This window comes from Tenrec ecaudatus, chromosome 9 (genome assembly GCF_050624435.1).
Source record: "Tenrec ecaudatus isolate mTenEca1 chromosome 9, mTenEca1.hap1, whole genome shotgun sequence".
In the NCBI taxonomy this organism is placed as follows: Eukaryota; Metazoa; Chordata; class Mammalia; order Afrosoricida; family Tenrecidae; genus Tenrec; species Tenrec ecaudatus.
The window spans coordinates 48,311,843-48,327,514 of NC_134538.1; the positions used below are offsets into that span (position 1 = coordinate 48,311,843).

The window sequence follows — 15,672 nt, forward strand, 5'->3', positions numbered from 1 at the left end:
ATAATAGACTTGCAGGTAGAAGCTGGACTCATCACTACTGGTTATACACAAGTTAGACGTTCATATCCTGGGAGTGTTGACATACTGATGAACAAGGGCTTTTTCCTCATGAATCTTCTGAAGCCCTCTCATGTACGAAGAAGTAAGTTCTTATATATTAATTTATTTGGCCACCTGCTGAATTATCTTATGGCCTGTCATTGGTTGTCATTTCATTCTGTTGTACTCTTTTAGGAAGAAAATAGTATCATTTTCACACAATGAAGGAGCACAGTGGATTAAATTTTGGGCTGCTGATAGGCCAACGATTTGAACCCGCCAGCTCTGATGGTGGGTTAGCAAGATGAGGCAGTCTGCTTCACTCACTGCCATCTCGATGCCTACTCACAAGAACCCTGTGGAACAGAGTTAAACTGGCCCTGTGGGTTTTCAAGGCTTTAAAAGCTTAAGTCTTCACAGGAGTAGACAGTCCCATCCTTACTTAGCCCATGGATTCAAACCGCTGACATGGCTAGCAACTCAGTTCCTAGCCCATTAAGCCACAGGGCTCCTTCCCAGCAGCTCAATTCCTAGCCCATTAAGCCACAGGGCTCCTTCCCAGTAAAGACCTGGAAATACTCTGTAGTAGTTCTACTCTGACCTGTAGGGTCACTGTGAGTCAAAATCACCTTGACATAATGGGCTTGTTTTAGCTTTTACACATGAATATTTTCCGCTTCATTTCAAATATTTTCCTTGAGTTACTGCTTGAAGAGGAAAACCTAGCACAATGTTGACTATAAGAAGTGGAGAGTTATGCTTTTTCCTGACCTTAATAGGAGTGCTTCTAATGTTTAATCGTGAAGAATGAGTACTAGATTTCTGAAAGTGCCTTTGATCAAGATACTTTGAGTCAATATCAACCTGATGGCAGTTATCTATCCCTCACCGTCTGTCAGTTTGTCACACTGCAGTGGCTTGTGTGCTGCCAGGATGCTGGAAGCCAGGCCACCAATACTTCAAATACCAGCAGGGCCATCCATGCAGGATGAACAGATTTCAGTGGAGTTACCAGACTAAGAACACACTTGGAAGAAGGAAGAGGCAGCCCACATCTGAGGGATTAGCCACTAAAAGCATTTTAATAACAGCAGAACAGCAGGATCTTGTCGGACATGGTCCTGGGAGATGAGCACGCAGGTTGGCAAACTTAAACCAAACTCACTGTCATCAGTCAATGCCAACTCAGAGCAACGCTATAGGACACAGTAGAACTACTATCTCTGTGAGTTTCTGAGACTGTAAGTCATTCATTTATCTAATTATCTATTTACCGTTCTATTTGCACTTCATCCACATGCCATACAATTCAATAATTCAATCATATTGAGTTGTGCAATCATTACCACAATCAATTTTTGAAGTTTCGTTCTTGTATTGTTTTTCATGTAATTATTACTTTTTAATTGTGGCCAAACCATATACAACAAAATATTCTCCAATCAACGTGTATAATTAGTGCCATTAATTATACTCTTTGCAGAGACTGTAACTCTTTACAGGAGTAGAAAGCCCAGTTTTTCTCTCAGGGAACCACTGGTGGCTGGCCAGTGGTGGTGTGGTTTCGAAATGCTGATCGCAACGTGAAGCCTACGAGGTCGCCAGGGCTCCTCCTGAGGTTGGAAGGCATTCAAAATACAACTGGGGAAGAGTTGCCCCCGCGATTTTAATGACGTATATGTAATAAAGCTTTAGGGCCCTTCATTGCTGATGGGGCGCGACCCTACCAGAAACAACAGCTGCAAGCATATAGTAATCAGAACATGGCACATGTAAGTATAAATGTAGGGCCATTGGAAGCTGCCAAAAGTGAAGTCGACCCGTACAGGATACACAGAGCAAGGAGGGGGAGAAGCGCTCTCGGCCCTTACTGTCCACCTCCAGGCCCTCTCCGCTCCCCAGGCCCGGCCACGCCGCCGAGCTCCGCGCAGGAGTCCTCCAGGCGCCGTGACTCCAGTTCCAGGCGCCGTGACTCCAATTCCAGGCGCCGTGACTCCAGTTCCAGGTACCGTGACTCCGGTTCCAGGCGCCGAGACTCCAGTTCCGGAGCACCTGGGAGGGCGTACTAAGCCCGCCGACGCCAACTGAGCCTGCGCGCGGCGTCCCGGCGCGCCGCGTGACGTCAAATGGTTGCGACGACCAGGGCGGGGCGGCTTCTCCGGGCCGGGAAGCGGGAAGAACTCTTCTACCACCAGCTGGGAGCCGCGTCGCTGGACGGAGAGCGGGACGAGGAGGCCGCGCCGCGTTTGGTGCGTAAGGTGAGGTCGGCAGGGCGAGTGCCGCGGGCTCCTCCCGGCGCGCACGCTGGCCTGTGGGCATGGCGTCGCTGCGGACGCGACTCTCCGTCGCGGGGTCGGAGCCGCCGGCGACCCGGGCCCATTTCTTAACTCATTTGCGCCCAGCCTGCTCGTCCTTGTCTTAACGAGCGGGGCCCACGGAGCTGTGCGGGGACTGATGTGTACGGGAGGTTGCGCACTGACGCAGGAAGTTTAAGAGGAAAATTTCAGTTTTCACACGGGTAAGGCGAGGCCTTCTTGGGGATGGGGGGCGCTTCTAAAAACTCGGGAGAAATGGAATCGAAAGATAGTTTTCCCACAATTTTTTTGACGCTGGTACAAACTTATTTTAATTCGGTGACTCGGACTTGAGGCAGTAGTACCTGTTGCATTCATTTGGTAATACGCGCAGCACACAGATCATTTTTAAGCTTATTTTTAAAGAAGCTGAGGGGTAGGGGGCTTGTCCCTCCCATACCTGCAAGGGCCCCCAAAGAGAGGTCCTAGTCTGTGCATGTTTGGTTTGGGGGTCTTAAGTGTCCAAAGGCTGCCAGATTTCTTTCCAACCTCCGGTCTTTTCTACGTGGTGGTTCGTGCCCAGTTGTGAACCCCAGCGCTGCTTCCACGGGGCTTGGCACGCTTTCCAGAAATCGCATGTACCCTTTTGAGACTGTGAAACCGGAAACGTCCCGTCCTTCATAAAAACTCACTTGGATTACAAAACCTGCTTCAGCGTGAATTCTAAGCGTGCGAAGCAAAGAACCGAGGTATAACCTACTCCAGGAACCTAACAAAAGTCTTGTGAGAGGAGACGGCTTTGCCACCAATACAAAATTATTTCTATATTTAATGTTTGCATTGCTAAACAGCCCCCACACACGTGGTCCTTTTTGGTAAGTGAAGGGAATGTTGATCTGCATTTAGGTCGATGTGAATCCATCCAAAGCAAAGCCAGTACCATCAGGGGTTATTTATGATACTCGTTTATATTCTAGATACTTTATTGATGGTGGTCAGTCTGTAAGTTTCTCCTTTCATTTCTCACTCAGCAACATATATGAAATAACAAAGCTTGTAGGTAGAATTTTGATTTCTTATTGCGTATTTTACACAAACGGTCAAGATTTCATTGAACAGTGTATCCACCACAAGAGACTTACATCTAATCATTATTTGAGTTGTGATTATGGCTATATGTTGTAACAACTTGTGTACATGTTTACCCAAGACTGGAAAGAATTTATAAATTGCCTGCAATCCAGTTGAGAAGCTGGAGAGTACACTGCAGGCACATGGCAGCTTTCGTGTTAGACAACATTGCTTTGATGTTCATGCAGTTTAGATGTATTGTGTATTTTCTTTGTCCTTATCCTGTAATAAAACAAGAATGTCTTGTAGAGAAGTGTGCAACCATGTATAAAAGGCTAAAATGAAAAAGCAACCCATACAGTAGCAGATACTGAAAACGTACCATCACATCGGGAAAAATCTCATTAGGGGAATCATGAATATTCATAAAAAGCAATTCTCAAACTTATGGTCTCAGCATTTAATATTTGAGGACTCCAAAGAGCTCTTGATTATTGAGTGTGTGTAAATATATACATATATAATACTATATATGATATAAACTAAAACTGAGCAATGTTTTTTAAAGCATAAGAATATAGAAGCATACCCTCCATTAGCTAGCAGGGTTGTGAATGTCTTCACTTGTCAGTTAAACTCTAATGTATCTTCATGGAATTGAAGAGAAAAAGACAAGTGATGTCTTAGTATTATGGAAGGGGCAGTGGAGGATCAATGGAGGGCAGGTTCAGTTCTCAGCCTACCACCACTTGTCTGTCAGTGTAGGCTTGCCTGGTACTATAATGTGGAACAGGTTTCAGCAGAGCGTCTTAGCCAGGAAGAGAAATAGAATCTCATCACCTGAAATTCTCTTCAATTGCACCTTTTCCAGGGAAGGATGGGATTTTGATAATGAGGGATGCCTGCGGTAGGTCTGCACCGTATAAGTAATACTCAGACATTTGACCAGAGTTGTTTTGTTGGTTTGTTTTTTTCTTTGAAGTCTTGCTATCATTGTTTCTACGGAGCTTTCTGGTTTTACTTCTTCTTTTTTGGTTTTTTACTTCATTTTTATAAATAGTTTTATTGGCACATAATTCACATATCATACAGTGTAGTAGTTTAATCATATTATGAGTTATGCAACCATCACCACAATCAATTTCAGAACATTTTCTTCTAGTACTCATTTTTGCTAGCTCCTCATTTTCCTCCACCTGTCCCTGCCATGCCCCTAGATAATTATTAATCCATTTACTATCTCCATAGATTTACCAATCCTGAATTTCTCATATAGAAAACCATAGAAAGCACAAACTAACAACAACCACAACAGAAAACAGAGGGAAACCTCAATAGAAAAGTAGAAAATATTAAAAACAAACAACTTAAAAATAGGTCAAAAGGGAGATCAAATTATGAACGTATTGTATTTTAACCCAGCTACTTCTGCCATAACCGACTTTATAGTGCTCCCTATCTGTTAAGAAGGCTTTTCACATCCCTGCATCATGTTCAGAGTGGATTCAGCAGAGGCTTTATCCATGTGGGGACCTTGCGAGTGGAATTTGGGCTTCCACTGTCATCAATAAACCAAAAAACCACACTCGCTGCCATCCAGTCAGTACTGACTCACAGTGACCGATAGCTTTCTGCGAACTGCGTGCTCATAACTTAGACTCTGATATACTCCTCCTTTGGATTTTGGCCTGAGTTGATTTTGAGGAGGAGGACTGCTGTTCAGTACTGAGCTTCTTTCTCTGTCGAATCCTTATGAGGAAGTGTGTGTGTGCGTGTGTGTGTGTGTGCGTGTGTGTGTGTGTGCGTGTGTGTGTGTGCGTGTGTGTGTGTGTGTGTGTGTGTGTGTGATGTATATATAACATTAAGAGGGGCTCACCCTGTGGTCTGTGTGATTACCTTCCCGGCATATACTTTTCTCTGTAAAAGTCTTAGATTCTAAAAGTAGCTAAGAGCCATAGCACCGTGCTGTAGTGTAAGTGTGAGGGGGTCAGTTGAATGTACACTATCAGTGAGAAGCCAACTTCTGCTTACCAGCCTCTAGGTGAACCAGTGATATGCTTCAGGCATTTAAAACACACATTTTGTGCATCTTAGGACTCTTTTAGAATAGTCAAAACTATGAACCTTAAAAGGGAGTGCCAGTGATCTTTTAAGTACTTCAGGGTAGGGTGACATTTTAAACCCGATATGAGGGAGCTTCAGAGAGTTTGTAGAAAAGCCGATGAACAGACAGTGAGATTTTTCCACAAGCTGAAGCCCTCTTCTCTAGCTTGTTTTGCACGCTTGTTTAGCACTCTTTAGCATGCTTCCCCTCTCCCCAGGTCTGAAGTCACCATGCAACACTGCTACTCCTGGGACTCTCAGATCCCGCAGGTATATTGAAGCAGAAGAAAGGTTGAGCATCACCGGTGTATATTTTTAAAACTCCTGCCACCACCACCCCCCAACATATAAATTCCAAAACGACTTAACTCGATAATGAAGAAGCTTTTTCTTTGGGTTGAAAAGCATTCTGTGTGTCTGTTTTCTCTGCACAAGTACGTGAGCTCTGTGCACAGAGGCTGTTGGTGCTGTGTTCTGACGATTCAGTAGCAGAGATGCTTGGGCGAGGTTCCAGCTTTTGATTTGCTTACAGTCAAGTGGAGGAGACAAGTCACTGATTGCAGTATAGCTGTTTAAATATTCTTAAAAACGTGAGTTATTTGGCTTATAAGTCAGCCTGGGAGAGGGACAAATGAGGCAGTGCTTCAAGAGGTGCCCCTCGAAAAGCTACACAATATCGGTCAGGTGGACAAAGATGGGGAGGTCCATTCCAGCTACAAGGGTGCTTCAAAAGGTTTGTGGGAAAATCCCATTCTCTTTTAACTCCATTTTCCCACGAACTTCCTAAAGCCCCCTCTTTTGAGTGGTGTAAACTAAACAAAAGGCCGCCTCGAGTGACTTTCACTTTTATCCCTACCTTTGGACAGTGATTCTTGTGTATTTTTTCTCCCTCTCTTGCCCTGTAACTGAATGGGTGTTTGCGATGTATAAAGGAGCTGTGGTGGCCTACTGGGATATGTGCGGGGCTGCTAACCACAAGGTCAGCAGTTCAAACACACCCGCCAGCCACTCCGTTAGAGAAAGAAGAGGTCAGTGCCGTGTTCATTGTAGATTTCCTGACCGATGGAAAAGAGGTTGACCCACTGCAGGTGCTTTTCCAAATGACACACTCATCCTGATTTTAGCTTCGTTAACAATTAGTTGCAGTGAAGCAGGCAAGCTTGGTGTTATAAAAGTAGTACAGTGACGCCTGTGAGAGGTGAAACGCAACACGTTTTGCCAGTTTCCTGACTGACAGGGTGCAATCTAACCACTTTCCTCTAGTTTGTTTTAGAGGAAAGCATTTGAGTTCTCCTGTCTGACAGGTTTCCATCCTACACCGGTCTCAGCTGTCACCGAATTCACGAAATTAGCTTTCTTTGACTATCCAGGCATGTTAGACGACAGTGTTTTAAAGCTGCACTTGGTCATGTTCTTCTGGAGACTAAGAAAAGAGAGTCCTTGAAGTCAAGCTGGCTCTGCTTCTAGTCTCCTAAATGAAAAGGTAGATAGAACAGGTCTTGTGAGCGAAATAAATTCAAGACTTACGTATCTACCAACAGCAACTTGACACTTCCCACCATCGTCCTACTGCGGGAAACAGGACTAGTCGGTTTGTAGATGAGAAAGGGGGGAGAAAGACGTAATGAGCCCATGAAAATCCTACCGTACTCATTTCCAGAAAGGGGACTAGAAAGTGGAGCGATCATGTTAGTATGGGAAGGAGAATACCTTTCCTCCCACAGAGTCCAGGAAGGTTTTCTGGAGCTGAGTTCCTCGGAAAGACGTGGCTGCCTACTCCAAAAAAAGAGTGACACTCCTCAGACTCACAGGGGCGCTGAACCCGTACCACAGGTTGCGACGAGTCGGTTGTCGACTCGATGCCTGTACAGAGGAAGGTGTGCAGCTCGCAGTGTGTGAATTGTGTAAGATTAGGAGTTTAACCAAGGGAGACAGTGAGCACTATAAAGAAAAGGCCCCAGTGCCCATGCCTTTGGATAGTGATTTTTATATCCTCCTCCTCCTCCCTCCCTGGCCCTCACCCCCTTAATTGAATGGGTGTGTGGGTTGGGAAAAGGAGCTCCGGTGGCCCAGTGACTTAGATGTTGAGCTGTTAAACACGGGGTCAGCGGGTCAAAGAGCAGTCTGCTAGAGCACGATGAGGCCCATGTCCAGGTTTTATACTGATGAGCTGACACATGCTTCAGAAGTACGTCACTGGTTATGTCAAGTGGTGGCGTATCATTATTCAAACCAGAAGGAAGTCAATGATTAAACATTTAGCCATTACAATTTTTCTATTATGTTGAAAATGTACATAACAGAACCTGCCATCTCAACAGTTTCTACATTAAATAAACTTTTTCAAATAAAAGAGAATTAGATTTTTATCAGAAACCAATGTCGTTTTATATTCCATCTCTAACCTGCTTTTAATTCCATCTAATAAGGCCTCCCCCCCTTATTAAAGGAACTTCTGAATGTTCTGTTACTATGTTTATATTAAGATTTAATTGCTTTTGCACCTTTGTGAAAAATAAATTTGGCATATTTATGCGGGTCTATTTCTGGGTTTTCCACTTTGTTCCCATTGATGTGTTTATCTCTGGCCAGTGCCTTACTGTTGCAGTTACTGTAACTATTGAGTAAGCCTGGACATCAGTTAGAGTGATTTGCTTTACCAAAGAGTTCAAGACCTGCTTACCTGCCAGCAGTAACTGGACACTTTCCACCATCCTATTATTGAAAAATGGGACTAGTAAGTGTATAGGTGCAAAAGGGTAGAGAGAGATACAATGAACTCATGGACTACGACTCTAACTGACCTGCCCTCTCCGCTTTGCTAACACGGGAATCCGAAGCCGCCTATGTGACTGAGTCATTTGAACTATAAAGTAGTACAGATAGGGCTGAGAAATGAACAGCTTTGGTATGTTTTGTTTTTACGGTTTAGTACCAAAGAGTTAGCAAGAACTTCTAGTCATATAAATAACCATTCATGGCTACAATGGTCTTTAAAATTTTTTTTTCTGTTTTTTTTTTAACAGATGTATCTGCAGGTTGCAACTGGACATGGCCTCGAGGTAAATCCAGCCCCTTGTTGAAATTTTGCTTCAGCAGACCATGCGTAATATTCTAAGGAATTGTAATATTTCCCAGAAAAGCAAAAGCGTTGTGTAGTCTTGGATTGAAATGATTTCCCTGTTTACAGCAGAAAGATGCTTAAGCAAAGGTTCTTTCTGCTGAATCATGGTGATGCTTACATAGAGCCATCCCCACCTTATTTAATTAAGTGGGTTATAGTTCTTAACTTAGTGGATTTTACGGCCAAAGCCAATTCTAGAACATTTTCCCTTGTTTGAATAAAATGTTATTAAAACCTTGTTGTTGAGTTTTTAGTCCATTTGTTATGCCTCCTACGGTTAGAACTGCTTGTGTATGTTAGAAGTTAAAGACACAAACTGACAGTCATGTCGATAGTGTTCTGTGGGGAAATGTCAAGCGTTCCATATTGACTCGTGGCTGTGCAGCCCATTCCAACTCACAGCAGCTCGTAGGACACCATCGACCTGCTCCATAAGGTTTCTGAGATGGGAGACTGTCCAACTGCTGGGTTTAAGTCACTCACTGCCCATGTCTAGTACTTAACCCGCTGCACCACCCGGGCACTTAGAAAGCCCGGTAGAACTTTGAATTCAAACCTGCCGTAGTTATGTCCCATTTCCTGCTTTGCAGTTTCTACCTCAAACACTGGGAACACTTTTGTTTACATTTTATTCTGAGAGCACTTATGAGTGTTCTTGTACTTAAATTTTAATTGCTTATAACTTTCACCATTTCTGTTATCCTTTCCTTATTTTACAGTAAGTGTAAGTGATTCAGCTTGACAGGGCAAGATTTTGTGTGTGTGTGTGTGTGTGTGTGTGTGCGCGCGCAAGTAAAACAAGCTTACAAGGTTGTAAACAAGCTTACAAGGTTGTTGAGTGAGTTGTAAATTCAGTAGTATGAGCTGCTTTTTTTTTTTCCTAGTAGGCAAAGTTGTGAGATAGTATATGAGAGGTACACAGTGTGCCAAACTTGGAGTGTTCTAGAGTACATGAAAGTTTTAAAGGAAAAATATATTTCATCTCTCACAAAACTGGGAGTGGTAAGATTAGAGGAGACCTGTGCTTAGGGAGGCATAGCCGGGGTAAGTTACTAAATCGTGTCTCGATAATTCATCAATGGAGTCATTTGTTCTACAGCCTGACGTGAGGTGACCTCTTCACTGTGAGAACTGTGCGTAGCACCTGGAGAAGTGGAGAAGCAATAGTGCAGCTGGTGGGGCTGGCAGTGGGGTCCAGGGTGCCAGCAAGCTAGAAACCACTGCTCTCCATAGTGGTTCACTTTGCCCGCCGGTGAGCTGATGGTTTTTGCTATATGTCACAGACTGTTACACCCACTCAACGTTTATCATCCAGTCTCCTTTTCCTGCGAGGCAAAGATTATTCTTCCTTTTGTACAAAGGGAAACAAGCTCTGGAAGAATGTGGCTTTTCCAAAGTCATAAAGCACAGTGGAACAATGACCTAATTAAACCCAACTCTTCGGACTTCAAATCTGCTTGTCTTTATGTTAGAGCACAGTTCCTAGAATCAGTTGCAACAAATATTTTCTACTTTTCCCCTGTCTGTCCCCCTGTAGGAACCTGGTGGGTAATGGCTTGGGCTGCTAGCCACAAAGCCGACATTGGAAACCACCAGCAGCTCTGGGGGTGAAAGAGATGGCTTTCTGCTCCAGAAAGACGTACCGCCTCGGAAACCCATAGGGGCAGTTCTGTTCTGTCTTATGAGTTGGAATCAGCTCGATGGCAGAGATTTAGTTTTCTGGACTTGCTCTCCACACTCCCACGGTGAAGTACCACACTTGAGTAGTGCTCCATTTCCTAATCGCAGAGATGCTGGCTGCTTCCTTTGTGTTTTTCTCCAGTCCTTGGCCATACGTCCTTGGCTGTAGTTTTGAAAGAGCACCCTAATCCCTCATGTGGAGAGAGCAGTGAGTGGCTGACATGAAGAAGACCATTTATTCAAGTCTACCTGAGGATCCAGTGGTGTACAAGGCACCCTTGCCTCTGCTTCCCTGGAGTTAGGCATTAGAGAAGTAACTATAAAATCACAGGAGTCCAAGTGCTATGATAAAGAGATACTGGGTGTTTTTAAAGGGCATGCCTTAGGGGAAGCTCACTCCTCCTGCATCTGGGAAAAGAGAGTAGGTCACGGAGTCCTGGTGATGCTGCGCTTAACTGTTGGGCTGCCAGCCAAAGGTGGGTGGTGGGAACCCAGCAGCTGCTCCTTGAGAAACACATGTTGCAACGTGCTTTGGCAGAGGTGACAGTTTGGAAACCCAGGGGGCAATTCTATAGGAATTGATGCCACACAGTAATGGCAAGGCCACAGAGAAGGGACATGGCTTTCCGGGTCCTCTTTGGGCAGCCTCTTGTCTGCTTAAGCCTGTTCTTGAGTAATCCTACAAGAATGCCTGCCCAGCCTGTCTACCTAAACAAAGCTCTGTGGGCCTGGAGACTCTGGATAGGTGCCGGTCCTCTACAATTTGGCAACTTGAAGGATTGTTGAGTTCATTTAGCCTGCTCCTTCATCTTAAGTGCTGGGACTGGTAATGACTAACCTAGTATCACACGGGTCATAGTGTGCAGGACCCGAATCCATCTGCCAAATATCAATGAGGCCGAAGTGGGCCAGGCATAGTGCTTGGGTGTTTTACCTTTCACCAGCTGAGGTGGGAGTGACTGAGAACGGGTAGGTTCTGACAAGAGGCAGAAAGCTGAGTCTCAGAATAGTCTAATAGAAGGTGACGTGCTTGGGCATTGGAATGCCGTTGTGGATCTTCAGAGACCCTGGCTTTCCCAAAGAAAACCAGGGGTGCACAAAGTGGTGAAGCTGGCAATTGAATGTGTACAGATGTTGAGAAATGTCCACGTTGAAAAATGACAGTTTGGAATTTTCGTAGTCCAACAGAACACCAATCCTCCTTGGGGAGACTGTTACTCTTATGTCTGGAGTCATCTTGTTGTGTAGAAATTCATATTTATGCCTGAAAGTCAAATGTTGATAGAACAGAGCTTTAGACATCCTATAAGTGGTCTACTTTTAGGACATTTCATCTTAGTTTTTTTCAAATACTCCTCTGCTATTTTCTTTTACGAATTGACTCCCCAAATAGCAGGGCATACCCAACACTCTCTTCTTGAACATTTGTCTTAAGAAGTTCTCATTTTAAAATGGTTTGTTCTTGAGTGATTTCTTAGCCTAAGAAGCTTACATACTGTATTAGAAACTCAGATTGCATCAAGATTGGCAGAGAATTAGACAAGTTTTAAACATTTGGATTCCAAAGTCGTTTGTAATGACATCTGAAATAGGCAAACTGAACAAATGGATCTCTTAGAGTAGGTGATGCTGTGTCTAAGTTCTCTTAAGACAACCAGTTCTTGGCCTTGCAATGAGTGTCGGAGGGAGTATGCAGTGGGCCTGCTCAGTGCTCTATGGCACCAGTTCCCTCGACCCATGCTCTGAAGCTCATGTGCTTTGAAACATAACTGGGGGGGGGGGGCTGAGGGCTGGACAGCTACAGAAATTTCCAAACTGCTACCTACAGACATTTGAAGAGCACTGTGTGCCAGCATGCAGCTGGGAGGAACACTTGGAATCTGATCTGAACAAGGGTGTCAGAGCAGACCAGCCTGTCACTCCTCCAATTCACCTGATTGCCTCTTCGCTTCTCTCCTCAACTGAGCAGCCACTGGAAGCCAGTGACACCACCCTCCCACCGTCCCTCCTACATCAATAGAACTATGAACCAAACTGAGCTGAGGTTGGAGACCTCACATTCCCTGCCACTCATAAGACACACACTGAGACACCTTTCCAAGACGGCTGCAAGAAATGTCTCCGCTAGTGTTTAGCCTGTTTCTCCCTTTCCTTGTTCTTTATTCCCTTTGATCCACTCCTGTTACTTTGTCTCCATCCTTCTCACTATACGCACACACCTACTTTCTCCCTTCCTGTTTCCTCAGCCTTCCTGACCCTGGATATCTACCTTTCCAATGGAAAGACTTCAGTTTTTAGTGTTATTTCAGGGACAATCCCCAAATAAAAGATATGGTTTAATAAATGCCAAAGGGCCTCAGAAATTGTCCATGAGCTTGTAATAGCCCTCGCATATCTACATCCTGTAAACAGCTGCGGAGGTTCAGTAGGAGTCACTATAGTTTAAATAGCTTGTCGGGGAAAACGGATTTTCCTCTTTGTCTTGGATTAGACAAGTACATAACCGTCCTGGAGGGTCACGGGCACGAACACTGCAGGTGAAACATGAGAAGGACTCAGCAAAGCTCAGAGAGGACCGCGAGGGGAGCTGGGAGCACAGGGTTATCTTGTTTTTCAGTCTCCAAGGCAAAGGAGAGTTGGAGCCATAACCTTTCAAATCTGGGAAAGGCCATTGTCCTGGACATGGGGTTTCCCCCGCTTTATGGGTCTACTCCAGAACCATTCCCTTTGGGTAAAGACAACGCCTAGCAGAAGTAGACCAAAGGTAGCCATTAAGCCTCTTACCTACATTAATTTAAAAACCGGTCTTTAAGATTAATTATATTCATTTAATAACTAACATTTAATAATCCAATCACATAGTGGTCAAGGATGTTGTCCTTGGACCTAGACTTCCCTGGTTTTGACTCCACGCTCTGAAGCCCACATTGAGTGGGTTACCTAAACTGCTGTGAGTTGCAACTTAGTGTTTTTAATAGGATAATCAATTGTGAGTGGTAAATGGAGATTATCACAGAAGGGTGTAGAGTAGTGCTTGCCACATAAAACCATCTGTCCATGGAGTTTAGCCATTTTAATCTCAAAAGTAGCCCAAAGCTGCTCTTTCTCTTCTCATCTGGACTTTAAGAGAAAGTGGCCGGAGGCAAGTCTTAAAACACCTTAGAATGTTTTTGCAAAGTAATTTTGCTAAATTCCATCAGGGTTGATGGAATAACTCTGAGCCATAATGTGGGACTTAATTATTGTGAGTGGGCACCGCTTGTTTGAGTCTTTCAGAAGTAAACTTTCATCTTGGCTGTACTGATGTTAACTTACCTTGATGATGCAAACGTATGCTTCATGCACCACGAGTGGCGGTCTGTGCCCAGGTCCTCTTGTTTAGGGATGTCTTCAAAGGCCACACCAACACTATAGTCCAAGCGCTCATCCACCTCGACCTCCCAGTAATGGCGCCCACGCACTGGAATGAGATCTCCCCTGACAGCGACACACCTGGTTTTAGAAAGAAGCAGCGTGGGCAGGTGAGTGATATCCAATACTGGGGTGGGTCGGTAGGTGGTCTACAGATGTGGAGGTAGGTGCCACTGAACACCGCCCAACTGGAGAGCAGCCAACTCCTCTTTCAAAACTATCCTGACTAACTAAAGATGAGAAGAGAATGATTACACTGGTGATGGACAGGAAGAGACATGGAAACAACAAAAAAGGCTGTTTGCTTTTTAAATATATACTGGTTAGGGTTTTTGTGGTAGCAAAAGTAAAGCTTTGGTCAGCTTGTTTGTTTTAAAAAAGATTGATTTAAGAATGCAGTACAGTCCAGGGGAATCGTGTTGAAGGTTTATGGACTGACCCCCCCTCGCTTGTGGCACTGAACTAGCCTGGAGGGACTATGGAATAACGTTTATATTGGATATGATCCTGGCACAGGACAAGAACCCCGATTCTGGAGGCAGAGCCGAAAAGAGCAAACTAGCAATCCCCTTACTCATACATCATGAAAGCCTGACGTCACATTCAACAAGGCACAGTTATACTCACAAAGGTCAGAGTTATGTTCTATAACAGTGAGGTCCTCGACCAACCAAAGCTGAAAAACTCACTACCATCAAGTTAATTCTTACCTGAGCGATCCTCTAAGGTAGAGTAGAACTGCCCCGTGGATTTCTGAGACTAACTCTTCATGGGAGTACAAAGCCCCATCTTTCTCCTGTGGAGCAGTTGGTGGTTTCAAACTATTAACCTTGTGGTCAGGAGCCCAACTTTTGATCGTATGCTCCTAGGGCTCACTAATCCACCAGCTCTCCTCCGAGGAAGGGTTTAATAGACCAGATAAATTGCATCAGTACCACAAAGTGAGTGTTCTCTCTCCGTCAGACAATGTAGCTCTCCAAATCCTTAGAAAGTTCAGCTGTCGTCAAAATATCCTCTCTTTCAAAATCCTTGAATTCCCAGTGCCAAAGCAAAGCTTTGGCAAGAAGATCTCTTCTATATTTTCCAGAACTGGTCCATGGTCAGAGTTCCTGGAAGTTTCAGTAGCACTCCTGATTATGAGAGGTCTAGGAAGAAGGGTCTTCAGTGGTCTGGGAAAATCCTGATCTGAGCCAGCCTCAGATCCTGCTCTGGCCCAACCAAGTCAACGTCACGGTGACTCAGCCAGAATGCCTTGAGGGTTGATGAAATGACTGAGCCATAATTGTGGGGTTGACATTTTAAAATTGTGAGTTTATGAGATGCAGTGGGAGAGGCTGAGCTTTGGAGTCAAGGAGACCTCGGGGAACCCAAATCCCCCATACCAGGTTGTTGTACCTTGTTGCCACTCCGTTACTCCATCTCAGTTTTTCCATTTACAAAATGAGGCCATTTCCAGTCCAAGCACCACATTTCTAACAAATGGTTCAAATTTGGAATGTTCAACACTGAAATCATCACATTATCCTCTTCACACGTACTGAAGTTTGTATTTGGGAGGGTGGTGGTGGTGGTGGTGGTGGTGTGTGTGTGTGTGGTGGTGGTGGTGGTGGTGGTGGTGGTGGTGGTGTGTGTGTGTGTGTGTGTGGTGGGTCTGGAGGGGGTGGGAGTATGTTCTTGTGCTTCAGTTTTCCCTATTTTGGTTACGTCAAGGCAGAAAACTAAGGACTGATGTCGTGGTACAAAGAGGTTGGAGTTGATTCTGACTCAGAGTGGCCCTGTACAGCAGAACTGCCCCTGTGGGTTCTGAGATGGTAACTCTTCAGGGAAATGGAAAGACAAGCTTTCTCCCATGGAGGGGCTGGTAGTTTTATGTTGAGCCATGTGGAAACCTGAGCCAGCCCTGTGATGCTTCCACTGCCACTGGGTCCACAAGACTTTTCACCCACCAGC

The 15,672-nt window shown here is 44.7% G+C and overlaps 1 protein-coding gene, 1 long non-coding RNA gene and 1 other non-coding gene across 5 annotated transcripts in view; 2 read left to right on the forward strand and 1 right to left on the reverse strand.

The window, feature by feature from the left end:
• The first annotated feature begins 2,160 nt into the window (after positions 1-2,160).
• Positions 2,161-15,672, forward strand: part of LOC142456785 (uncharacterized) — a 34,864-nt gene continuing 21,352 nt past the window's right edge. For both annotated transcript variants that reach the window (XR_012786097.1, XR_012786098.1), the window contains exons 1-2: positions 2,161-2,297; positions 8,534-8,569. This is a non-coding gene — a long non-coding RNA (uncharacterized LOC142456785). The remainder of the gene's footprint in view (positions 2,298-8,533; positions 8,570-15,672) is intronic.
• On the forward strand, positions 6,924-7,050 carry LOC142457633 (small Cajal body-specific RNA 15). The gene has a single exon (XR_012786333.1).
• Positions 11,323-15,672, reverse strand: part of FSD2 (fibronectin type III and SPRY domain containing 2) — a 34,350-nt gene continuing 30,000 nt past the window's right edge. For both annotated transcript variants that reach the window (XM_075558045.1, XM_075558044.1), the window contains 2 exons: positions 13,627-13,809; positions 11,323-11,575 (listed from right to left, as the gene is read on the reverse strand). In XM_075558045.1, the coding sequence (XP_075414160.1) occupies positions 11,323-11,575; positions 13,627-13,809 (436 nt within the window). The remainder of the gene's footprint in view (positions 11,576-13,626; positions 13,810-15,672) is intronic.